Raw genomic sequence first — 18,160 nt, 5'->3', positions numbered from 1 at the left:
AAGTAGAATCTTTATAGTAATGTGTAGATGCTGTATTTGTTCCCACAAAAATTGGTGTATATGCGACATGTTTGACTAGAATTCGGCCGGGATGTAAAAGGTGTTGTGTTGCAGTCTTCAAACCTCTTCTTTGGAGGAGGAAGAGCAAATGGTTTCATGTGAAAATCTGTATGAATGAAACAGGCGGAAAGGTATCTTGATCTCGTACGATTTGCGCTCGTTTGGTTGACTTATGATGGTACTTTGGCTGAATTATGTTTTTGGAGAGAAGGCATGTGGCATGCCTGTTGCGCCCTCAACTTTAAGACTTCCTAATAATTTCCTATAGAAGCATATGAAGCATCAGGAAACAACCATATGCTTACTGTCTGATGGAAATTCTACCATTTCCCGTTGATTTGGCCCTCGATAAATATCAGTTTTTTAGAGGCGCAGGAGAAGTATTTTCTGACTTGTTGCCACGTTAATCAAGATAAAAAAATCATTGAAGAGGATGAAAACTAATCACAGCTTTATAGTCGCCTCCATCTGACTTTATTTTATTTTTTTGAAAGCAAAACCTGATCGCACAGCCGACAGTTTCATTCTCTACAAAAAGACTCGCTGCCACGTCCATGTTTGCCAAGCCCTCTGGCTCATTCCCTGATTTCAGCTCCCAACATTTTTGCGGCAAACAAATTTCAGCTCGAAATGCGCTATCATATAGCTATCAGCCCACCTGTAACCCTTATATATTCATACTGTTCATCTTCTCACGTCTCCGGGCGAAAAATGAAAGAAATTTTGAGCTCCTACCTTCAGGGTTTCTTTCTTCTTTTTTATTTTTTTCCAGTGGTGTTCCTGCAGGTTGGTACACCCGGACCCCTGGCATTTCTTTTCTCTGGAACAGGTGAGAAGGACTGGCCGGACGGACCCCCACCATCATGCTGCGTGCGGACGCGTTTATGCAGGTAGTTGGTCTGCACTCTTTAAATCCAAGTTAAGGCGGAGCAAAAAAAAGTTAAAGAATTGCCGAGAGAACTACGGGTCAACCGAAACCGCGTCGAGCGTCGACTATCGAACTGCCTGCCGGCCGGCCTCACGGGACCGTCGGGTGCGGATCTCGGTCGCCGGTCGCTCGCTGCCGCCGCCGCCCGATCCGGCACGGACGGCGGCCGGCGCGACAGCTGGGCAGGCGCGGCCGCACGCGGCGGCCGGCGCGACAGCTGGGCAGGCGCGGCCGCACGCGGGGCCCCGTGCGGGCCGCACGTGCCGACAGGCCGATCGGTGCGTGGGAATGGTTCCGGAATCCAGATGTGCAGTCTGTGTGTGGGGGTTCGGCTTCACTGGATCGCAGCTCATTTCCGGCGTATCCTCATGGGGGAGGGGGCGCTTTGAAACCGGAGACGGCGGCGGCGCTCCGGCTGGACGTGAGCTGGGGCGGGCGTGCGCGGAGCTGACGGCCTCGTAGATTAGTGCCCCCGTGCTAAGAACCTCTCCGACATCTAGGATTAGCATAAAGCGGGAGCAGATGCGGCCACGCGATTCGCCCGTCGGAGTCGGAGTCGGAGCCGTCGGCCGGAGCATCATTGCATGTGCCGCGCCCGCGCGCGCGGTAGCAGCTGTGTAAAATTTTCCAAGATACGATGGATCATGGATGCGAGTAAAGAAGGGGGTCGGCAGCCTTCTACCTAGAGATCATCTGGCGTCTAGAAGTTTGACAAAGGGAGTGGATAGGAACGGACTGAGGAGCAGGACGAGTGGACGACCAGCTAGCCCTTTTACGCCGGGGTCGCCATTGCTACAATCACCAGACCACCGCGAAGCCCGGTGTCCCGGAGATGCAGGGGCTGTCACACGAGTCCGAGCAGTGATCGGCCACTGGTCGTGATGCTCACTGGGGGGAATGCATGGGCAGTTGGCCACAGCCGGCATTGCGCGCTCTACTACGTAGGATGGCGTATTAGATACTGGCTCAACTCATTAAAAAAATATAAATGAGCAGAACAGAACCACTAACGCTTAGCCGGGCGAGCTAACGAGCCTAATGTTTTATCAAGCCACAAAATTTTATCCAGCTCTACGCTATGCCTTATTTTCTCTTAATTCACTTCGTTGTAGAATTGGGCATTTCCCATCAGCAACCCCAGGTGTAAAGATTTTCACCTGTACCAAATTAAATAAATTATGTACAAGATAGTTCCAAGGACAAGGCCAGACAAAGAAACCATCTTGATCGGTTTCATTAAATGCCAGGGTTAGTTATGTGGATGAATAATATTTTTTATTAAATTTGGTAAAATTGGTCGAGGTTGAGAGACCCTGGTGCCATAAGACAGCTTCACCCATAGTTCTATAAAAAAAATATAATCACAACCGCTCGAACACCGAAGCAAGTTAGTAGAGGTGTTGACTCTCAGGTGCCTCTTCAACTCTCTTTAGTTCAAAATTTTGTACTGCGAAGGTACCCCTCCAACCCTCTTTAGTTCAAAATTAGCACAAAATTTTGAACTAAAAAAAATTGGAGGGGCATCTAAGAGTCACCAATTTGCACCTCTATAAATCAGGAACAACTAATTTCGGCTCATGAAAATCATAGCCGTCCTCATTGCATCTAGTAATTAGGGTAATCACTAATTATTTAGGCTAATCGGATTTAGGCTTCCTTTTCTAGTAATAATTAGGTCATCTAACCACTAAGATCAAGCCTTGTTCCGTTTTTTTTTAAAAAAAAGATCAAGCCCTGTTTAAGTTTTACCCCCCGGGGGAGCGAACAGGGTTCCGCAGCTGGTTCATTTACCGATTCCTCGGCACTGCCGCACATATGTATGATCTCGACATGCATGTCGACCGTGACGGATAAATGGGTGCTGCAGCGATACGACGAAGACGGCGAACAGGGCACAGCAAGAGCAGTTGGCACCTGTACTGGGCTGCCGACGCCCACCGTGAAAGCAGAAAAGGCCGCGAAGGGCCGGTTGGGTTGGGCCAAGTCCACTAGATATTAATGGGTTTTCACGGAGCTATAAGAAGGGCCGGGCTGTCGGGCTGATCTGCTAGCTTGGTGGGCTGGCTGTATTTGCTAAACGAAAAGGGTCCATCAAGGTTTGAATTTGAGTACAGTTCAAAGTCAATTCATCCTTCACATGTGGTCAAATGTGTTTTAGCTAGCTAGGGGTACAGAATTGTTTGATCAGGTGCCTAGGGAAAAATATCTTTAGCAAGATTGGTTGTTGTCAATGAGTTTCAATTCACTGGCTCGATGATCCAAGTATTTTTGTGAATATTTCTTGCTCCTTTTTCTTTAGTGCATAGTACTGAACATGAAAGCATGCACTTGCTTTGATCGCGTTGTATTTCTTGGTGCAGGAGCAGGAGTTCAATCGCCTTACCGATCCGATTGAGACCAATCCCACGCAATGTGAGTTTTCTGGGGGTCCAATACCTGCATCATCAACAAGGATCAGCAACACGGTGCCTCCAATATGATTACTATGCACTTGGGAGCAATCTCCGTACGACCGTACCCGTCACTGGATGCCTCTTGCTGGGACTGACGATCAATTTTATTCAGTGTTAGCTGCCACAATAAGAATTCAGAACTTGATGGACTTAGCACATAGTTCTGCTGGAAGTAAATGTTGGCAGCATGGCAATAACATCAAGCAAGAGTAGCATGGGCAAGTTTGCATCTTCAGAGCACATCCTGCTTTCCATTTCTGCATCCACACATCATATTATCGGTGTAAGAGTACCTGAAAATTTGTACAATGCCGAGGAAATTAATTCCCTATCTCCATGAATCATGATTTCCTTTTGGGCTTTTTTACGCATTCGTACACCGGCAAATTAATGGTGAATCAGATTTCTTCCCCAATAAAAAATTTGTCTTTTGAAAACCTGTCAAATGCGGGACCTTTAGAAACTTCAACAGGTGGCAAATGGATAGATGGAGCTACTCCTGTTGATATTGCATTAAACATGGCCTGGCGACTGGTGAAGTAACAGAAATTTCTAAATTTCACAAGTTGAAGGAGGACAAATCGGTGAACAAACTTTACAACTAGACCAATTATTCAGTGTTAGCTGACACCACCAGAACTTGTAGACTGTAGTACAGAATTGTGTAAGAAATACAATTATCGGTGACAGTGGCAACAGCATCAAGCAAGCAGTACACATTTTTTTTAGAAAAAGGATTACGAATCCGGCCTATACATCCGTAGATGTACACAGCCAATTATTACAAACTTTACAAAGAAAGAAGAGCACAACTAGTCTCCAATTCAGACAAAGAACTACTGCAAACGATAGTTTTGCTTCCACCCTCCTTTTACTAGCTCCATAGCAATAATCTCTATGTTTCTACTCATCTCGGAGAGTGCGTTCTTAGTGTGCTCGTCACGCTGCAGCTGCACCCAGAACCGTAGCCAGTACGCTCCCCTGAAGATAACCTGCAAAATCGAGTTAACTTTGATTTTGTTAAAAATAATATCGTTTCGGCATCTCCAAATGGCCCAGCAAACAGCAGCAACCCCAACCCAAATCAAGTTTCTAATCTTTTTAGATTGATTAGAAAGCCATAAAATCTAGGTGGCGTCAAACCTGTAGCATAAAAGATAATCCTCCAAACCATTCTCGCATAGGGGCAGTCCAGAAAGAGGTATTTGATAGTCTCATTACTATTACACCCACAACATCGTTGGCTTCATGTCCAGTTTTTCTTAACGAGATTGTCTTTAGATAAAAGCACTCCCTTTTGTAAGAACCAAAGGAAAATTTTAATTTTTAGAGGAATCTTCAACTTCCAGATCGACTTATGTCTAAACGGCGGATGTGTATCAATAAGGTACAATTATAAAGATCGAACTGTAAAAAACCCAGGTTTGGTCAAGTTCCATCTAAAATTATCTAAACCATCCACCAAATCAGCATGAGTTATCTGTGCTACCAGGTTACGCCATTCCACAAATTTGTTATCCACCAACGCCCTCCAAAAGATAAATTGAAGGGTCTCGTAGCCAATACTTTGGCCACCGTTGCATGAGGATCACGCACAATATTAAAGAGTGATGGATATTTTACTTTGAATGGCACCTCACCTACCCAAGTATCCAGCAAGCAGTACACATGAATCAGCCTCCACCTACTAAGCACAACCTGCTCATGCCAACATATGATTTTCACTTCTGCATCCACACATCATATTAGGACCAGATTTTTTTTTTACAATGCCGAGGGAATCAATTCCCTGACTACAAGAATCGTGATTTCCTTTTGGGGATTCTTATGCGTTCATACACAGGCAAATCGGTGGTGGAATAATGGAATCTCACAAATTTGTCTCTTTAAATTCTCTCACATATTGGATTATTGGACACTGTTGAACAAAGGGAAAAGGTTCTCTCTATATTGGATTGATGATGGGTCAGATGAAGCAACTCCTGGTGATTTTGCTCCGGCTCTTTTTCAGCTCGCTGGCATCAGAAATGGTGGGATGTGTTGTAACACGGACAATGTGTTGTAAACCGCTACGGTCAGGTTGTTGGTGCAATTCTTGAAGGAATCAAACCGGTGTAGTGTCAGTGTTAGTTCCAGCAGATTTCACAGAATCTGACAGTGCAGTAGACATGTGGTGGTTTGGGCTCTAGAAATGAACAAGATGGAGCCTTTTCGTTTCATATCCTCAGCCATCTTCAATTACAAGACATTATGCTCATGTGCAGCATCAAACCTCAGACATAAACTGCCTGCGTATCAGAATAACACACGCAGATCTCAAGTTGGGATGCCACAAAAGCGGCTCAAACGCATCAAGGGCATGAAGTACCTGGCGCCGTCGCCGCCGTCCGACGCCGAACGCAAGGTGCAGCGCTTGTGCTGCTGAACATGCTTGCATCGCCTGGATGGCGTTCAACAGCAAAGAGCGAAACGGGCGCGCCATCGATGAGGATGCGCCGGACCCGGTGCCGCTGCAGCCTGGCCGGCTGGGCTGCCGGGGACGCGCAAGCGACAGACGAAGCTGCTCGCGTTCCAGGCACGCGCCGCCGACATCGACCCAGGCGACGGCACGGCCAAGACGCAGGATGAACCTGCCAAGATGGCCAGACGGCACGGGAAGGGACGGGACTAGATCGCCACGGCGAGCTCTGAGGCGGGCGGGCGGCCCGGCCGACAAGCGCGCGGCGCGGCGCGGCGACCGGGGCCTGGTCACCCACCGCGGACTCCTATGAGCGAGGAAGGTCTTCGTAGGGACCCCTTTTTCATTTTCGATCGTAAATATGAGCCGGTCAAGGCCAATCGAACGGCTAATATATCACCTAGGGTGGACGGTATTTGACTTGCCGTCCACCCTTTGGTTTGGTCAGTCCGCCTCTTGCCGTCGCCCGCCTGGCCGCCACTCTCGACGCCGGTATGCCATCCTGAGCTCAACCGCGTGTACGTAGCACGCAGTGGCAGGAGGTCCTCGATCCCGCCGAGCTGCCTCTGGAGTCTGGTGGACCCATCTTGTGCCCCTCCATACAGAGTCCCATTCCGCCTGGTTCTGGAAGGCCATGCCCGCCAGGGCGGTCGTCTGGCACCGCACCTCGGCGCCATTCGTTCGCGAGAACTGCGTAGAGCTCGAGAAGATGGGTTCAGGATGGCGCATGGGGTGTTCTGCGTTCCGGCTCTCCTGGGAGTGGGAGTAATCTTCATCGGCGCGGTGGGCGCCGTCGCGATGGGACGCCGACCACGAGCTGCAGAGCGTGCCGGTGGACCACCAACCAGCTCTGCTGTCGCTGGAGCCGGCGCCGCTTCAGCCAAGGTGGATGGATCTCAAGTGCAAGGTTGCGTTCTCGGCTTCCCGGCGACGAGGCGCGGCGGAAGCGTCTCGTACTCTCGTGTTCCAGGCGTGCGCGGCGGGTAGGCATGAGGTGCACATTCCGCGACGTGGACCTGGAGTACCTGGCGTCGCGGCAAGACGGGACGAGAGCCGCCGAGATCCCCAGTGTGTGCCTCGAGGCCGGCTCTATCGGTGACAAGCTTCCGCGGGGGCATGGCGCTGTCGCCCGGAGGCCCGAGCGCCCTGTGACGTGGGGAACTACGCCGTCTCACCTCTGCCGTGTGTGCTGCGTGGGCGTCGTCCGCCTCGGCGCGGCACTGCGCAGCCGCTCGCCATCGGCGTCGTGCTGGTTCTTTCTGTCTGCCACCACGGGCGGGCGGATGCGCTTCACCCGGCGCCACCGCTGCAGCCAAGGTAGCCGGTAGGTTGGCCTGCAGGGGACGCGTGTGGATCGCGTTCCACAGGCATGCGCCGACCCAGGCGGCACGGCTCGCCGAGGTCGCCACGGCGTGCTCTGAGGCGGCCGGCATGCGCGCGGCGACCGGGGGGCCTAGTGACCCACCGCGGACTTGGACAAGCAAAGGAAGGTGGAATCGGGGTCCTTCACCGATTGTGATCGTAAATCCCGGCCGGTCAAGTTCAATCGAACGGCTAATATAGCACCCAGGAGTGGACGGTATTTCATTTACCGTCCACCCTTTGGGTCGGTCCACCGTCACCGCCGCCACTATCGACGCCGGCAACCACGCCGGCACGCCGTCGGCCGTCTTGAGCTCTGCCACGTGATAAAACGCAACGGCAGGGGGGTCCTCGATCCCGGCGAGCTGCCTCTTGGAGTCTCGACCTGTCTCGTGCCCCTCTGTACAGTCCCTTCCGCCCGAGTCTGGAAGGCCATGCCTGCCAGGGGCCAGGGCGGTCGCGCACCACACCTCGGCGCCATTCATTCGCGAGAACTGGGCAGAGCTCGAGAACATGGGTTCAGGATGGCGCATGGCGGCGGCGGTAAGCGCTCTCGTCTTTGCGCGACGTCTCTGCTCTTCCTCGCCCCCTCCCAGCTCCCCGTCGGGTTTCCATGGCCGCTGGACGCCGGCGTGAGGGGTATACCGACGTCTCGGTTGCGATTTGAAGCAGGCCAGGCGCAGCCATACGGAGGAGACGAACCGTACCGCCGCGCCATGACCTTGCGCCGCCGCTGACATCGCCGGAAGCCGCCGCCGCCGCCGCCGTGAATCGAGCTCCCACGACCGGGACCACGAACTCCAGAGAATCAAGATCACGAGACGCAGATTCTTTGTTCCCCCTCTTGCGCGGCGTGCCGGCCATTGGGAAGCTTGGATCACGGCGACCAGGCGTCCGCCACTCGGCTGCAGATGATTCACGGCCGCGCACGCGCGTGCATGAGTGCATAGTGGGCCAGGATCCAAGGATGCAAGGAGCAGTCGGTAACTGCTATTGCAGTTGCAGTTGCTCTGCTGCAGCGTGCAGGGCGTTCGATTGAATTTGGGGACTGAATTCACGGCAATTTATCCATAAAATATATGCCATTCTCTTCTTACTTGATTTTCATGGGTTGAACCACAGTGTTCATGCGCTATATCACTCACATTTAGGCAGCAAGCTGTATAGCTCTCTGTTCCTTGAAGAGTTCTCACTGCTACAGCATCCTACTCGACTCAGGATTTCGGGAACCAATTTTACTTATCATGGCTCAAGCAGAAGCCACCTGCATTACGACATCGACACTGATTTGACAGTGGACAAAATTCTGTTAGCACACTCCTCCAAAGTTGGTATTCACAGGATAGTGTTAACTCTCAGGTCACACCAGGACGACAGTGGATTATACATACCAAGTTACCAAATACCAACCTTGCAACGGGAAGCAAGATAGTACTATTCTTGCAAAAATGCCTGGTCTCAAAATCAGCTAAGTACATGCTATCCCATGTGGTATACAAGTAGCCCAGTTGGCAATAACACAGCGATCATCTGGCTAAACACTCGCTCCATTTCATCAGCATCTTCCTTAACAGCGCAGCTCTTTATCCAAATATTTTAAGTGCAGACATCAAAAGGGACTTTTTTTTCCCTTCATCTCATCAGAAATCGCTGACACTTCATTAGGCTCTCCTACATCTACATAGAAATTCATCAGCACATTACATGGTAATGTGTCAGATGCAAATCCTTTTAGCCCCCTAATTTGCTCAAATGTTCTCTTTCATCATAGCTTGGGTGTCAACATTTAGAAGGGAACCACACGTTCTCCTGTCCTTCAGGGCATGCGTCAGGGAGCTCCTAGTATTTTTCAGCATGTGAAAGACCATGTACTTTAGCAATCGGATCCAGCTGCATTGTCATGCCACTTGGTGAGAGCGAAATCTATCTCTGAGCTCTGTCGTCCAATCATAAACCTATGCATGAGAAAACATTTTATAAGACCCAATATCAAGGCAACTACTGTTATGCTTCGGTGCCAGAAGGCACATCAAGAATGTAGTAAATTCTAATGCATAGTCATCAATAAGCATTATTGCAGGGTGAGCAGCAAAAAGGTTTTTTGAGAACGTTATGGGAATCAGGGGTCCCACCCCTAAAATAGTGCTCTTAGGTTGCTTCAACAGTGACTACTTTTCAATTCAGTTCCAAGTTCATGAATAAACAGGTTCATTGACTGAAATCGAAGGGGAATATGTTGTCGAGAGATGCCACGGAGGCAGATCCCAACAGCATAGCTACCTTCTTGTCAATGACATAAGAAAATTGTGAAATAGAAATGTGTCATTGACATAAGAAAATTGTGAAATAGGAATATACTCCGTAAGTCGTTTTTTGATGCCACATCTAGAAATTTGATGCAAGTCAGGAAAATAGGAACTAATATTGCTAACCTGAGTCACCCTGAATATGGGTGTCATGAGATCTTTTGAGCAGTTTCATGGTGGACCCAGCGAAGCCTATTGATTCACTGATATTCTCCACTACCCCAATTTCCTTAATCTCCTTCTCCTGAATAAGAGGAAACAATCAACTTAAAGTATGCACCGTTATATGTATCTTAGTTCTTGACTAACCATTGAAACTAAACCCAAATATTATCTTCTAATGCTTGAGCAGGATGTTATCAAATATGTTAGCGTATTTGAGTAATATGCTAACCATATCCAAAGGCACTAATGCAATAGGGGAAAAAAGCGATGGATACCTCTAAATCTACTGAGACTAAAGGTGAGTCAATGCTCTCCAGGATATGCTGTTTGTCACAATGAAGTTTATCCCTGCAAAACAGAGATGCAGAATAAAAACTTAGATTGATTCTTATACAAAAGTAATTTGGTTAACCAATAATGAATGAGAATAGAGGATAAAACCAATGCTCAAAAATACTCATAAGCTAATGAGAACATAAAAAGTATAATACCTGCTAGCATTATCTTCAATATGCAGTGGCAACCTCTTTGGCCCCGCAATGCCAGCCTTTAAGTTGACTGTTCCCTTGTTTACATCGTGAACAACAAACAAGGGAGACCCTGAATATGATTCACTTGTAATATATGATTTACCATCTGAAGGAATGGAGCTTGCTTCTGATTCTTCCTCCGGTGATTTCGAGTTCGGATGCCTTAGAAGGACACTTCCAGAGCCTATTTCAAAGGAACCCACAGGAGTTTCACTATGGTACAGTAGGTCTTCCTCTGAGGATCCTGAAAGGTAATATAACTGATCTTCATGCATGATGGATTTAAGATCTTTTACAAGCTTTTCTACAGGCGAAGCCTTTGGACGGGTGACACAGCTCCTCTTTCTTGATGGCACTAGGGACTCCCAAGCATGTGATTGTGCTGAACCTGAATTGGAATATATCAGAGTCAACATTGACATATATATATAAAAAGGTAATTTCTATAGTAAGTATGGCAAATCTTGAGAATCATTATTATTCTATTAGATCTTTATCTTGGTAAAGACATGATGTTGCATATTTGCATCATGATATTTCATGAAACGTTATCTTCGCTAGACGTTAGGGTCCATGCCATCTGAAAATATGTAGATTGCAATCCTCCACGATTACCTCTATTATAATAATGATTACTTCTCATGAAACCTAATAGGTATCTAATGGTTTATCAAGTCACCATAAGTTCTGAACACCTCATGAATCCATAATTCTGGACTACATGTAGAACAGGAGATTATTAAAAACATATTTAGGTGTCATCAATAAGTTCATGAAAAACAGAAAAGAAAAATAAGATCTATATAACTTATTAATAATATGATCTCTAAAAGGGCAGCAGTAGAATAACAATTCAAAGATGTCTAAAGAAAAAATTATTGTTTTAGACATAACTTCGTAGACAAAGCACCCAACAATGTGCTTCCAACATTATGTCCTATCACCAGACTGAATTGAATCCAGTCACATTCCAATACTCAGATTATGAGAGGCACATAATTCATTTTATTAAACAACAACAAAGTAGGCATTGAGATGACTGACCACTCATTTCACTTGCATCAACATCGCCATATGGGGCGCAACTCTCAGAGTATGATATTGCAGACCCCAAACTAGATCGATTGCTTGTGTCAGCATCCCCCATCTTTCGAAAATTCTGACCAGAAAATAGAACATTCTCCATTATGATGTGACTTGCTTTTTTCTTCTGTGACTTGAACTTTGATGTTGGCGGCTTCAGCTTGCTAACTCTAGGTTCATCATCATCAATGTCATCCTTGCGATGCATCGGAGTGTAGTTTGCCAACGAACCCTTCGTTCTCCATCTCGAGCCACATGCATTGCAGAGCACTGGCTTATCTGGTGGCCCATTTCGCCAAAGGGGAGTACCTGTTCCAGCATTTCCCATGAGAAATCCATCAAAATCAATTTCACAAAATATGAGCGGTGTATAAGTTAAGATAGGGACAGTGGCCCACTGTCCACAGGAATTGATACCACATTTAGATGTATCAAGAAATGGTGCCATCAGGGTTGGAAACATAGGAAAAGGGTAAGCAACTATACACTATCAAGAATGTATCCAGAAGACATAATGTAGTTAACGAGATACATTCAGACCAAATATTTCAGGATATTGTTTTCAGTGTCTCAATGGTTTGTTCAACTGTACAGGCATGCAATTCTTAATATGTTGTTATATGCAATGGCAATACTGAATGGAGATAGCCGCATCAAAAGAGCATTTTGCTGCAGTAAGAGCTAAATGAAGTCCAGACCATATAATGCTGCATGCACAAGATGTGATAAACCCATGTAATTACACAGCAAACCAAAAGTTTTCACTTCAGTGGCATTCTGAAACTAAGCATTCCTGCAGCAGCAGCAGCAGCAGCAGCAATTGACCTCTAAATGTCAGATTGGCACAAGCAAATGTTATTTTTTTTTCTTGTAGAATAGGTGTCTGAGCTGCATTATCTGCATCAGTTATCTAAGAAGCGCATTGAACCGTATTCAAACACAAGTCTATCTAGATGTGTTCCTTGAGCATGGTACAATATGTTCCTCACGTTCAGAAGAATTTTACAGGCACAGGCCTCTGAAACCACAACCATGCCCACAGGTTTCTCATGAACATTCTTGGCAGTTCAGTGAATTCAGAGTACCAATAACCTTCAGCGAACACATAAGGAACACGGAAAGATGAATCCGAGTCCCACGGAGTCCAAAGATTTCGTCTAAGTCCCGATTCCCATATGCATAATTGGGGGAAATCATCACCCGAAAAGTACTACTTGCTGAGGAACAAAAGGGAAAAGGGGAAAAACAAGAAAAAAAAATAAAAATATGAAAATTCTAGCTTTATTGAAGAACAAGAGCTCACTTGTAACTCCGCAATGACGGCAGGGTCCTTGCTTCCCCATGATTCCCTCTGCCCTTCACCTCCCCACAGGTGAAGAAGAAAGGAGCAAAGGAAATCCCAACGAAACAAATACGGGGAAAAAAACAAAGTAGAAATAAGCAGTTCCCTGAATTCCTGAGCAAAAGGAAGGGGGGAAAATCAAGAACTATTTCTCTGTATGAATCTCGTCAAAGTAGGAGAGGATTCCTGGGGGACAATTCAACAGCCCATGGAGTGCTCAAGAACCAAGTCTTGCTCGGTAGGTGTTGTTCGTTCTTCCTTCCTCCCCTTTCTATTTGTTTTCCTATTGTTCTGTATAGTATCCAGTCTTTTAGAGAGGGTAGAGGAGAGAGAGAAAGAGAGGGGAAAGGGGTGGAGAAAATAATGGAGGAAGCCGGGAAGGAATGCAGCTAGGATGGCAACGGGCGCGCGCACACGGGCACGGATAGGGCCTATTCCAGACCCGTGCCCGCGAACTTAACCTGTGTGACTGTGTCTGCGCCCGCCACCCGTCGCAGGCAAAGCATCCACATCCATGCCGCCCGCCTGCAGGCAGGTACATTGTGCCTGCGGCCATGCCCGTCCAACCGTCAGATGAGAGAGCAAAAATCAGAGGCGAGATCAAACCTTAGGCCGGCGAAGCTGAGGGCATCTTCTTCGGGTGAGAGGCGCCATGCCTCCCGTAGTCCCGTTGGCAGAGTTTGGCATCTGCACCAATGGCTGCCCTCAGATCTCGTCCGGTGGTGGTGCCGCTGCAGGCTGCAGCAGCGCGAGGGGCGCCTCCCAAAGACGGGTGTCGGGCCCGAGAGTCGAGATGGCGAGCGGCGGCGGACGCACGGAGGAGCGACGCGTCTGGCGGCGGGAGGCCAAGCGGGCGTTGGGGACGGAGGTATTTGACGGCGTTCCCTTTTTTTTAACGAGAAGAAAAGGTGGTGTATGGATTTGGTGTGGTGGGCCTACGTGTCAGGGGTTAGACGGGTAAACGGGTGGAGCAGCCTGTCCCAGACCCATGCCCGTTAGGCGTTAGCGAACAATAAAACCCGCTGGGTAAGAAAGGCATTTGGTTGAGGAATCTAAAAGAATTATAGATTAAAAGATGTATGCTTTTGTTAAAAAAATAGATAGAAGCAATTAGGGATTGGGCAAAGTAAGAAAGAGAAGACGAGGGAGAGGGACGGAAAGGCTTCTTTCCTCTCTTGTACCTTTCGGTCTTTTTGGGGCTGGTTTTGCTGCGATTTTGTTTGAGTTCATTCCATTCCGTCATTATTCATGTGGATGCGACTACTGACTAGGTTGAGGTTCAGGATGTTTCCTTGCACCAATTAGTCATTTTGCTTACCTTTAAAGCTCTCCACTATGTGCGTGCCATTAAAAGAATCTTTTTGCCTTGCCATTTGCATCTTACCCCCCGAGAGATAGCACATGTTCAATCCAAAAATGTCCTATGCATAAAGTAGTAGTACAGCGTCTGGATATGCCCCACAAGATCAACCGAGGATGATGAGTTATTTACATCAATTCGATGTGACATTTTTTCTTTCTTATAGTTAGGCCATGTTTTGTTGGTGAATTTTTTTGGATTTGAGTACTGTAGCACTTTCGTTGTTATTTGGTAATTAATATCCAATCATGGACTAATTAGGCTTAAAAGATTTGTCTCGTCATTTACAGTCGAACTATATAATTAGTTATTTTTTCAACTATATTTAATATTTCATGCATGTGTTTGAAGATTCGATGTGACGGGTACTGTAGAATTTTTTTTGAGAACTAAACATGACCTTATTTAAAGCAAGGAAATGACTAAAGAAAAGGAAGTTAGGTGTTATTAATACCAATTTTTTCCTAGTTATCCAAAAGGCTTAGCGTATAAACATAGATTTGGTGAAGATGGCTATATTTAGAAACAGAGTGCCAGACACACTCAAGTTCCCATAATGGAGGCCTGCACATGCCAATCCGAAAAGTTATTTTGACGTGTTTGCCACAAATAATAACTAGGTGATTCCCGTACAATTCTGTGGGTGATCTTGCAAGTTAATTGTTGAATTGGGAAAGGCGAAGGTGATATCTTGCCATTTTTCCTGTAACACGTTTGGAATTCCTTGTGCAATCTAATAGCATTTACATCCTAACATCCAGGACAAGCGACTCTGCTCTGTATCAAATCCAACTAACAACAGCCATACGAATTCCAAATCTGACCGCATCAATCATCTCTCGTCTAACTACTTACCACCCGTTTCAACAAAGCATTTAATTCTGTAGATTCTGGAGTTTTGGTTTACACAAGAATTTAAATTTGGTTCACACACGAGATTGATTGTTGTTTTAAAAAAAACAAAGGAATATTGTATGCATGCATTTCTCCTTGAAACTGAAGTTGAATAAGAATCGAGAAAAAAAAGTATTAGGCCCTGTCAACCATCCAATGGTAGCCACATCCTTACCACTAGAGAGGATTCGTGACTACTCCGACTGATCTCTTTTTACACCGAGAGAGGTTGCCAATACTCAAATCAGCGACGTGATCGAGACAAACGCTTTGTTTGAAATTAGGTGATATATGTGTCAAGGAAATTAGGAATCGTCAAGGCAGGGCCACTAATGCGAGCCATATTTTACTCCGAGGACACCAAAGCGCCGTTCTCTTCTGGGTTAACATTCTTTTTGCAAAAGTCTTCTTTGTTAACATGGTGGCCACACTAGTTGGTACTTGGTAGAAGCCACCCAGACCGCCCAAACTTGCTAGCAAACAAAGGCTATTCATAAAACTGAAGGCACCTAAGATAATGTTAAAAAAAAATCCTGGACTAAATATTATATATATGTATAATATTAAATCCAATGGATTACCCGCAAAAAGGATATCCAATGGATTTTCCCAAAAGAGAAAGAAATCCAATGCATCATTATTTACAAGGCTCTTATGTGAAACGGTCCAACTTCATCATGAATCTTGTGTGAAATGTTCAACCCCAACATGAGTAATCCGTCAAATATTCTTGGAGCAATTAGACTATTGTAGATATGAACGCGCTTCAAGAATTTTGTGAAACAAAATACTGGCCCCGCAGTTCAGGGTTAACCCATATATTTTCTTGGTGTGAGTTTAGCTCAATAAAGGTACAAGAAGGGGATGGTGACAGACCATGAAAGCGCCCAGGGGGGATGAGATAGATAGAGAATATTTGGTGTACATATTCCTGTGTGTTGACCTAAGCATGTAACCCTGCTGGTTCCTTTCTTTCTTTCTTTCTTTCTTTCTTTCTTTCCCTTGGGATAGGCTTGGCTTAGATGTGGTAGCTCTATTTGTTTTCTCTCTTGGAGGGGATAAGAAACGGAGGGAGGCATCAAACAGGAAGCCGGCCAGCGATAGTGGTGCCAACCAACTCACCCCTTCACTTATCATCCAAAAAGGAAAAAAAAGCATGCCAAATGCTAGGGAAAAACTCCACCGAATTCTCGCTTTGCTTTTCTCGCCCTGTCACAGCACTTTGCATAGTATAATACCGTCACCGGTTGATTAGCCTGGCACGATCAAGCCCCGTCCAAAGGCGTTCAAAGTGCCTTCTCCTTTCCTTTTTTTTGTTTTACTTCATTCATCCCGTTTCATCCCTAGTCAGTTCAAGAATCACAACAGCTGTGAACTGAGGGAGCTGAATCCTAAAAGCTCTGTGCAGCCATGTCGTCATCCAGAACCGAAGGCTCCCAAAGACGCAGGGTTTCAATGGGTTCTTTCCGGTCAGTTACTCGCATTTCCCCTCCGGTTCTATCCAGCAGCCCGTTGCCGCGTGTGCTCCCGCGAGAGAATTCAAGCGCTAAGCAAAGGAGAAGCCGGGTAAGCTGCGCGTTGATGGTGATTAGCCAGTCAAACCGGGGCTGCGGTCAAATCAAACGGGCTGTTGGCATCTACCTGTTCAGCTTTGCGGGCTCTACAGCCAAACATTTCTTGGCCAGATCAGTAGACAGTTGGCAGAGCCCCCCTCAGCAGGATAGTTGCAGGGGGAAAAAAGAAAAAAAACAATATCTGACCTTGGAAAAGAAAAATGATTTTTATATTTAAAAAAAAAGAAAAGGAAGAGAAGAATTTTTGCTCCCTGGAAGCCTGTGGCTCAGGTGATGCTGGTGATTAGATGGATATGATATGCATCCATCCACATGTAAGCAGGAGTGTTCGACTAGGCATCTCGATCTGCTGCTGCGGGGGGGACGTGTTGGGTTGGGTTGGGTTGGGTCGGCTTGGCTGTCCAATTGCATCTCGTCGTCGCCCTCCACTCCAACGTCATGACTCATGCGTGCGCAGTAACAACCGTTTATGTATGTAGCCAGGCCAGATCCTACACAAATCACCGTGTAAAGCAAAGCAGCAGCAGGTCGCTTTGTCCTCCTCCTCCTCCTCCTCTCTCTCTCTCTCTCTCTCTCTCTCTCTCTCTCTCTGCAGTCGCGTGTCACTGGAGTGCATTGTGGGTGATGTCAAAAGTCACCGGTCACTCCAAAAGCACACGGAAATTGGACGCAAAGAAACTGTACATGCGGGCCAGGATTAAAACAAGCACACGGAAATTGGACTGAAATGAATTGTACACGCAGGCCACTAGGCCAGGATTAGAACAGGGACCCTTCCCCCCCAAGTGGCGCCTGCCAATCAAAGCGGCATCAAACGGCTGCCGGAGCCAGTAGCCACCGATCAAACAGCAAAGAACTAGTCGAAAATTTAGAGGCTGGGGTTCTCTGCTTTAATAAGCGGGGCACCTTTCGTGTCCGCGTCGCGTCGACTTTGGCGGAGGGTGGCACGCGCTGGGCACGGGACGAGAAGCCGAGGCTCCGGCGTGCACCGGCAGCGGCAGATTTCTGTGGGCACGCAGCCGTCAGCGCCGGCTTCACAGAACACAAGTTCATAGCTGACTCTGGGCTGGTGGCGACACGCGCTCTCGCGTTTAATTTGCCGAGGAGACTATGCAGCACGAATCAGGTAGTGGAAAACATGTCAGATGTATAGTACTGTACATCTTTCTCAACGGAGAGGAGAGAGAGAAAAAAAGAAAATGAGCAAGTTGTCAGAGAGATTGTTGAGATTGCCCCTATTCATTTTGAGACCACAAGATAAATCACATGTCTCGAAAAAAGGAGAGAGGTGTGGCATGGATCATAGACAGACTGAACACATCTTCACTGTTGGTAGTTAGCCCTTGTTTAGTTGTAAAATTCAAAATTCCAAATCTATCCAGATGCATGAAGTATTAAATCTAGATGAAATAAAAAATAAATTGCATAATTTGCTTGTAAATTGCGAGACGAATCTAATGAGTCTAATTAGACTATGATTAGACACTAAATTACTACAGTACACATGCTCTAATGATGGATTAATTAGACTCATTAGATTCGTCTCGTAGTTTACAGACAAGTTCTGTAATTAATTTTATAATTAGTCTATGTTTAATACTTTAAATATATAAAGATTCCATTTCAAAAAATTTACGGGCGCAAT

The 18,160-nt window shown here is 46.7% G+C and overlaps 1 protein-coding gene and 1 long non-coding RNA gene across 2 annotated transcripts; both read right to left on the bottom strand.

Moving 5' to 3' along the window:
• Nucleotides 1-4,089: 4,089 nt before the first annotated feature.
• LOC120683409 lies at nt 4,090-6,221 on the bottom strand. Its single transcript, XR_005678789.1, has 2 exons — nt 5,810-6,221; nt 4,090-4,433 (listed from the first exon to the last, which is right to left on the bottom strand). It is a non-coding gene; the product is annotated as an uncharacterized LOC120683409 (long non-coding RNA).
• A 2,347-nt stretch (nt 6,222-8,568) lies between these two features.
• Nucleotides 8,569-13,102, bottom strand: LOC120682318 (GATA transcription factor 26-like). The gene is made up of 6 exons (XM_039964156.1): nt 12,649-13,102; nt 11,307-11,654; nt 10,224-10,650; nt 10,008-10,080; nt 9,694-9,811; nt 8,569-9,216 (listed from the first exon to the last, which is right to left on the bottom strand). The coding sequence occupies exons 1-6, from the start codon at nt 12,686-12,688 to the stop codon at nt 9,209-9,211; spliced, it is 1,014 nt and encodes a 337-aa protein (XP_039820090.1). The 5' UTR covers nt 12,689-13,102; the 3' UTR covers nt 8,569-9,208.
• Nucleotides 13,103-18,160: the final 5,058 nt, after the last annotated feature.

Source organism: Panicum virgatum, chromosome 7N, assembly GCF_016808335.1.
Source record: "Panicum virgatum strain AP13 chromosome 7N, P.virgatum_v5, whole genome shotgun sequence".
Taxonomy (NCBI): Eukaryota; Viridiplantae; Streptophyta; class Magnoliopsida; order Poales; family Poaceae; genus Panicum; species Panicum virgatum.
The sequence above is the reverse complement of the archived record's forward strand: the minus strand, read 5'-3'. Positions and strand labels throughout refer to the sequence as shown.

Bases quoted from the DNA above. Each gene is read 5' to 3' on its own strand.
- LOC120682318 (XM_039964156.1), bottom strand. From the start codon at position 12,688: ATGGGGAAGCAAGGACCCTGCCGTCATTGCGGAGTTACAA. The intron at 10,081-10,223 runs GTATTATACTTT...TCTGTTTTGCAG, and splicing joins ATTGAAGATAATGCTAGCAG to GGATAAACTTCATTGTGACA. The intron at 9,812-10,007 runs GTATCCATCGCT...CCTCTTATTCAG, and splicing joins TAGTCTCAGTAGATTTAGAG to GAGAAGGAGATTAAGGAAAT.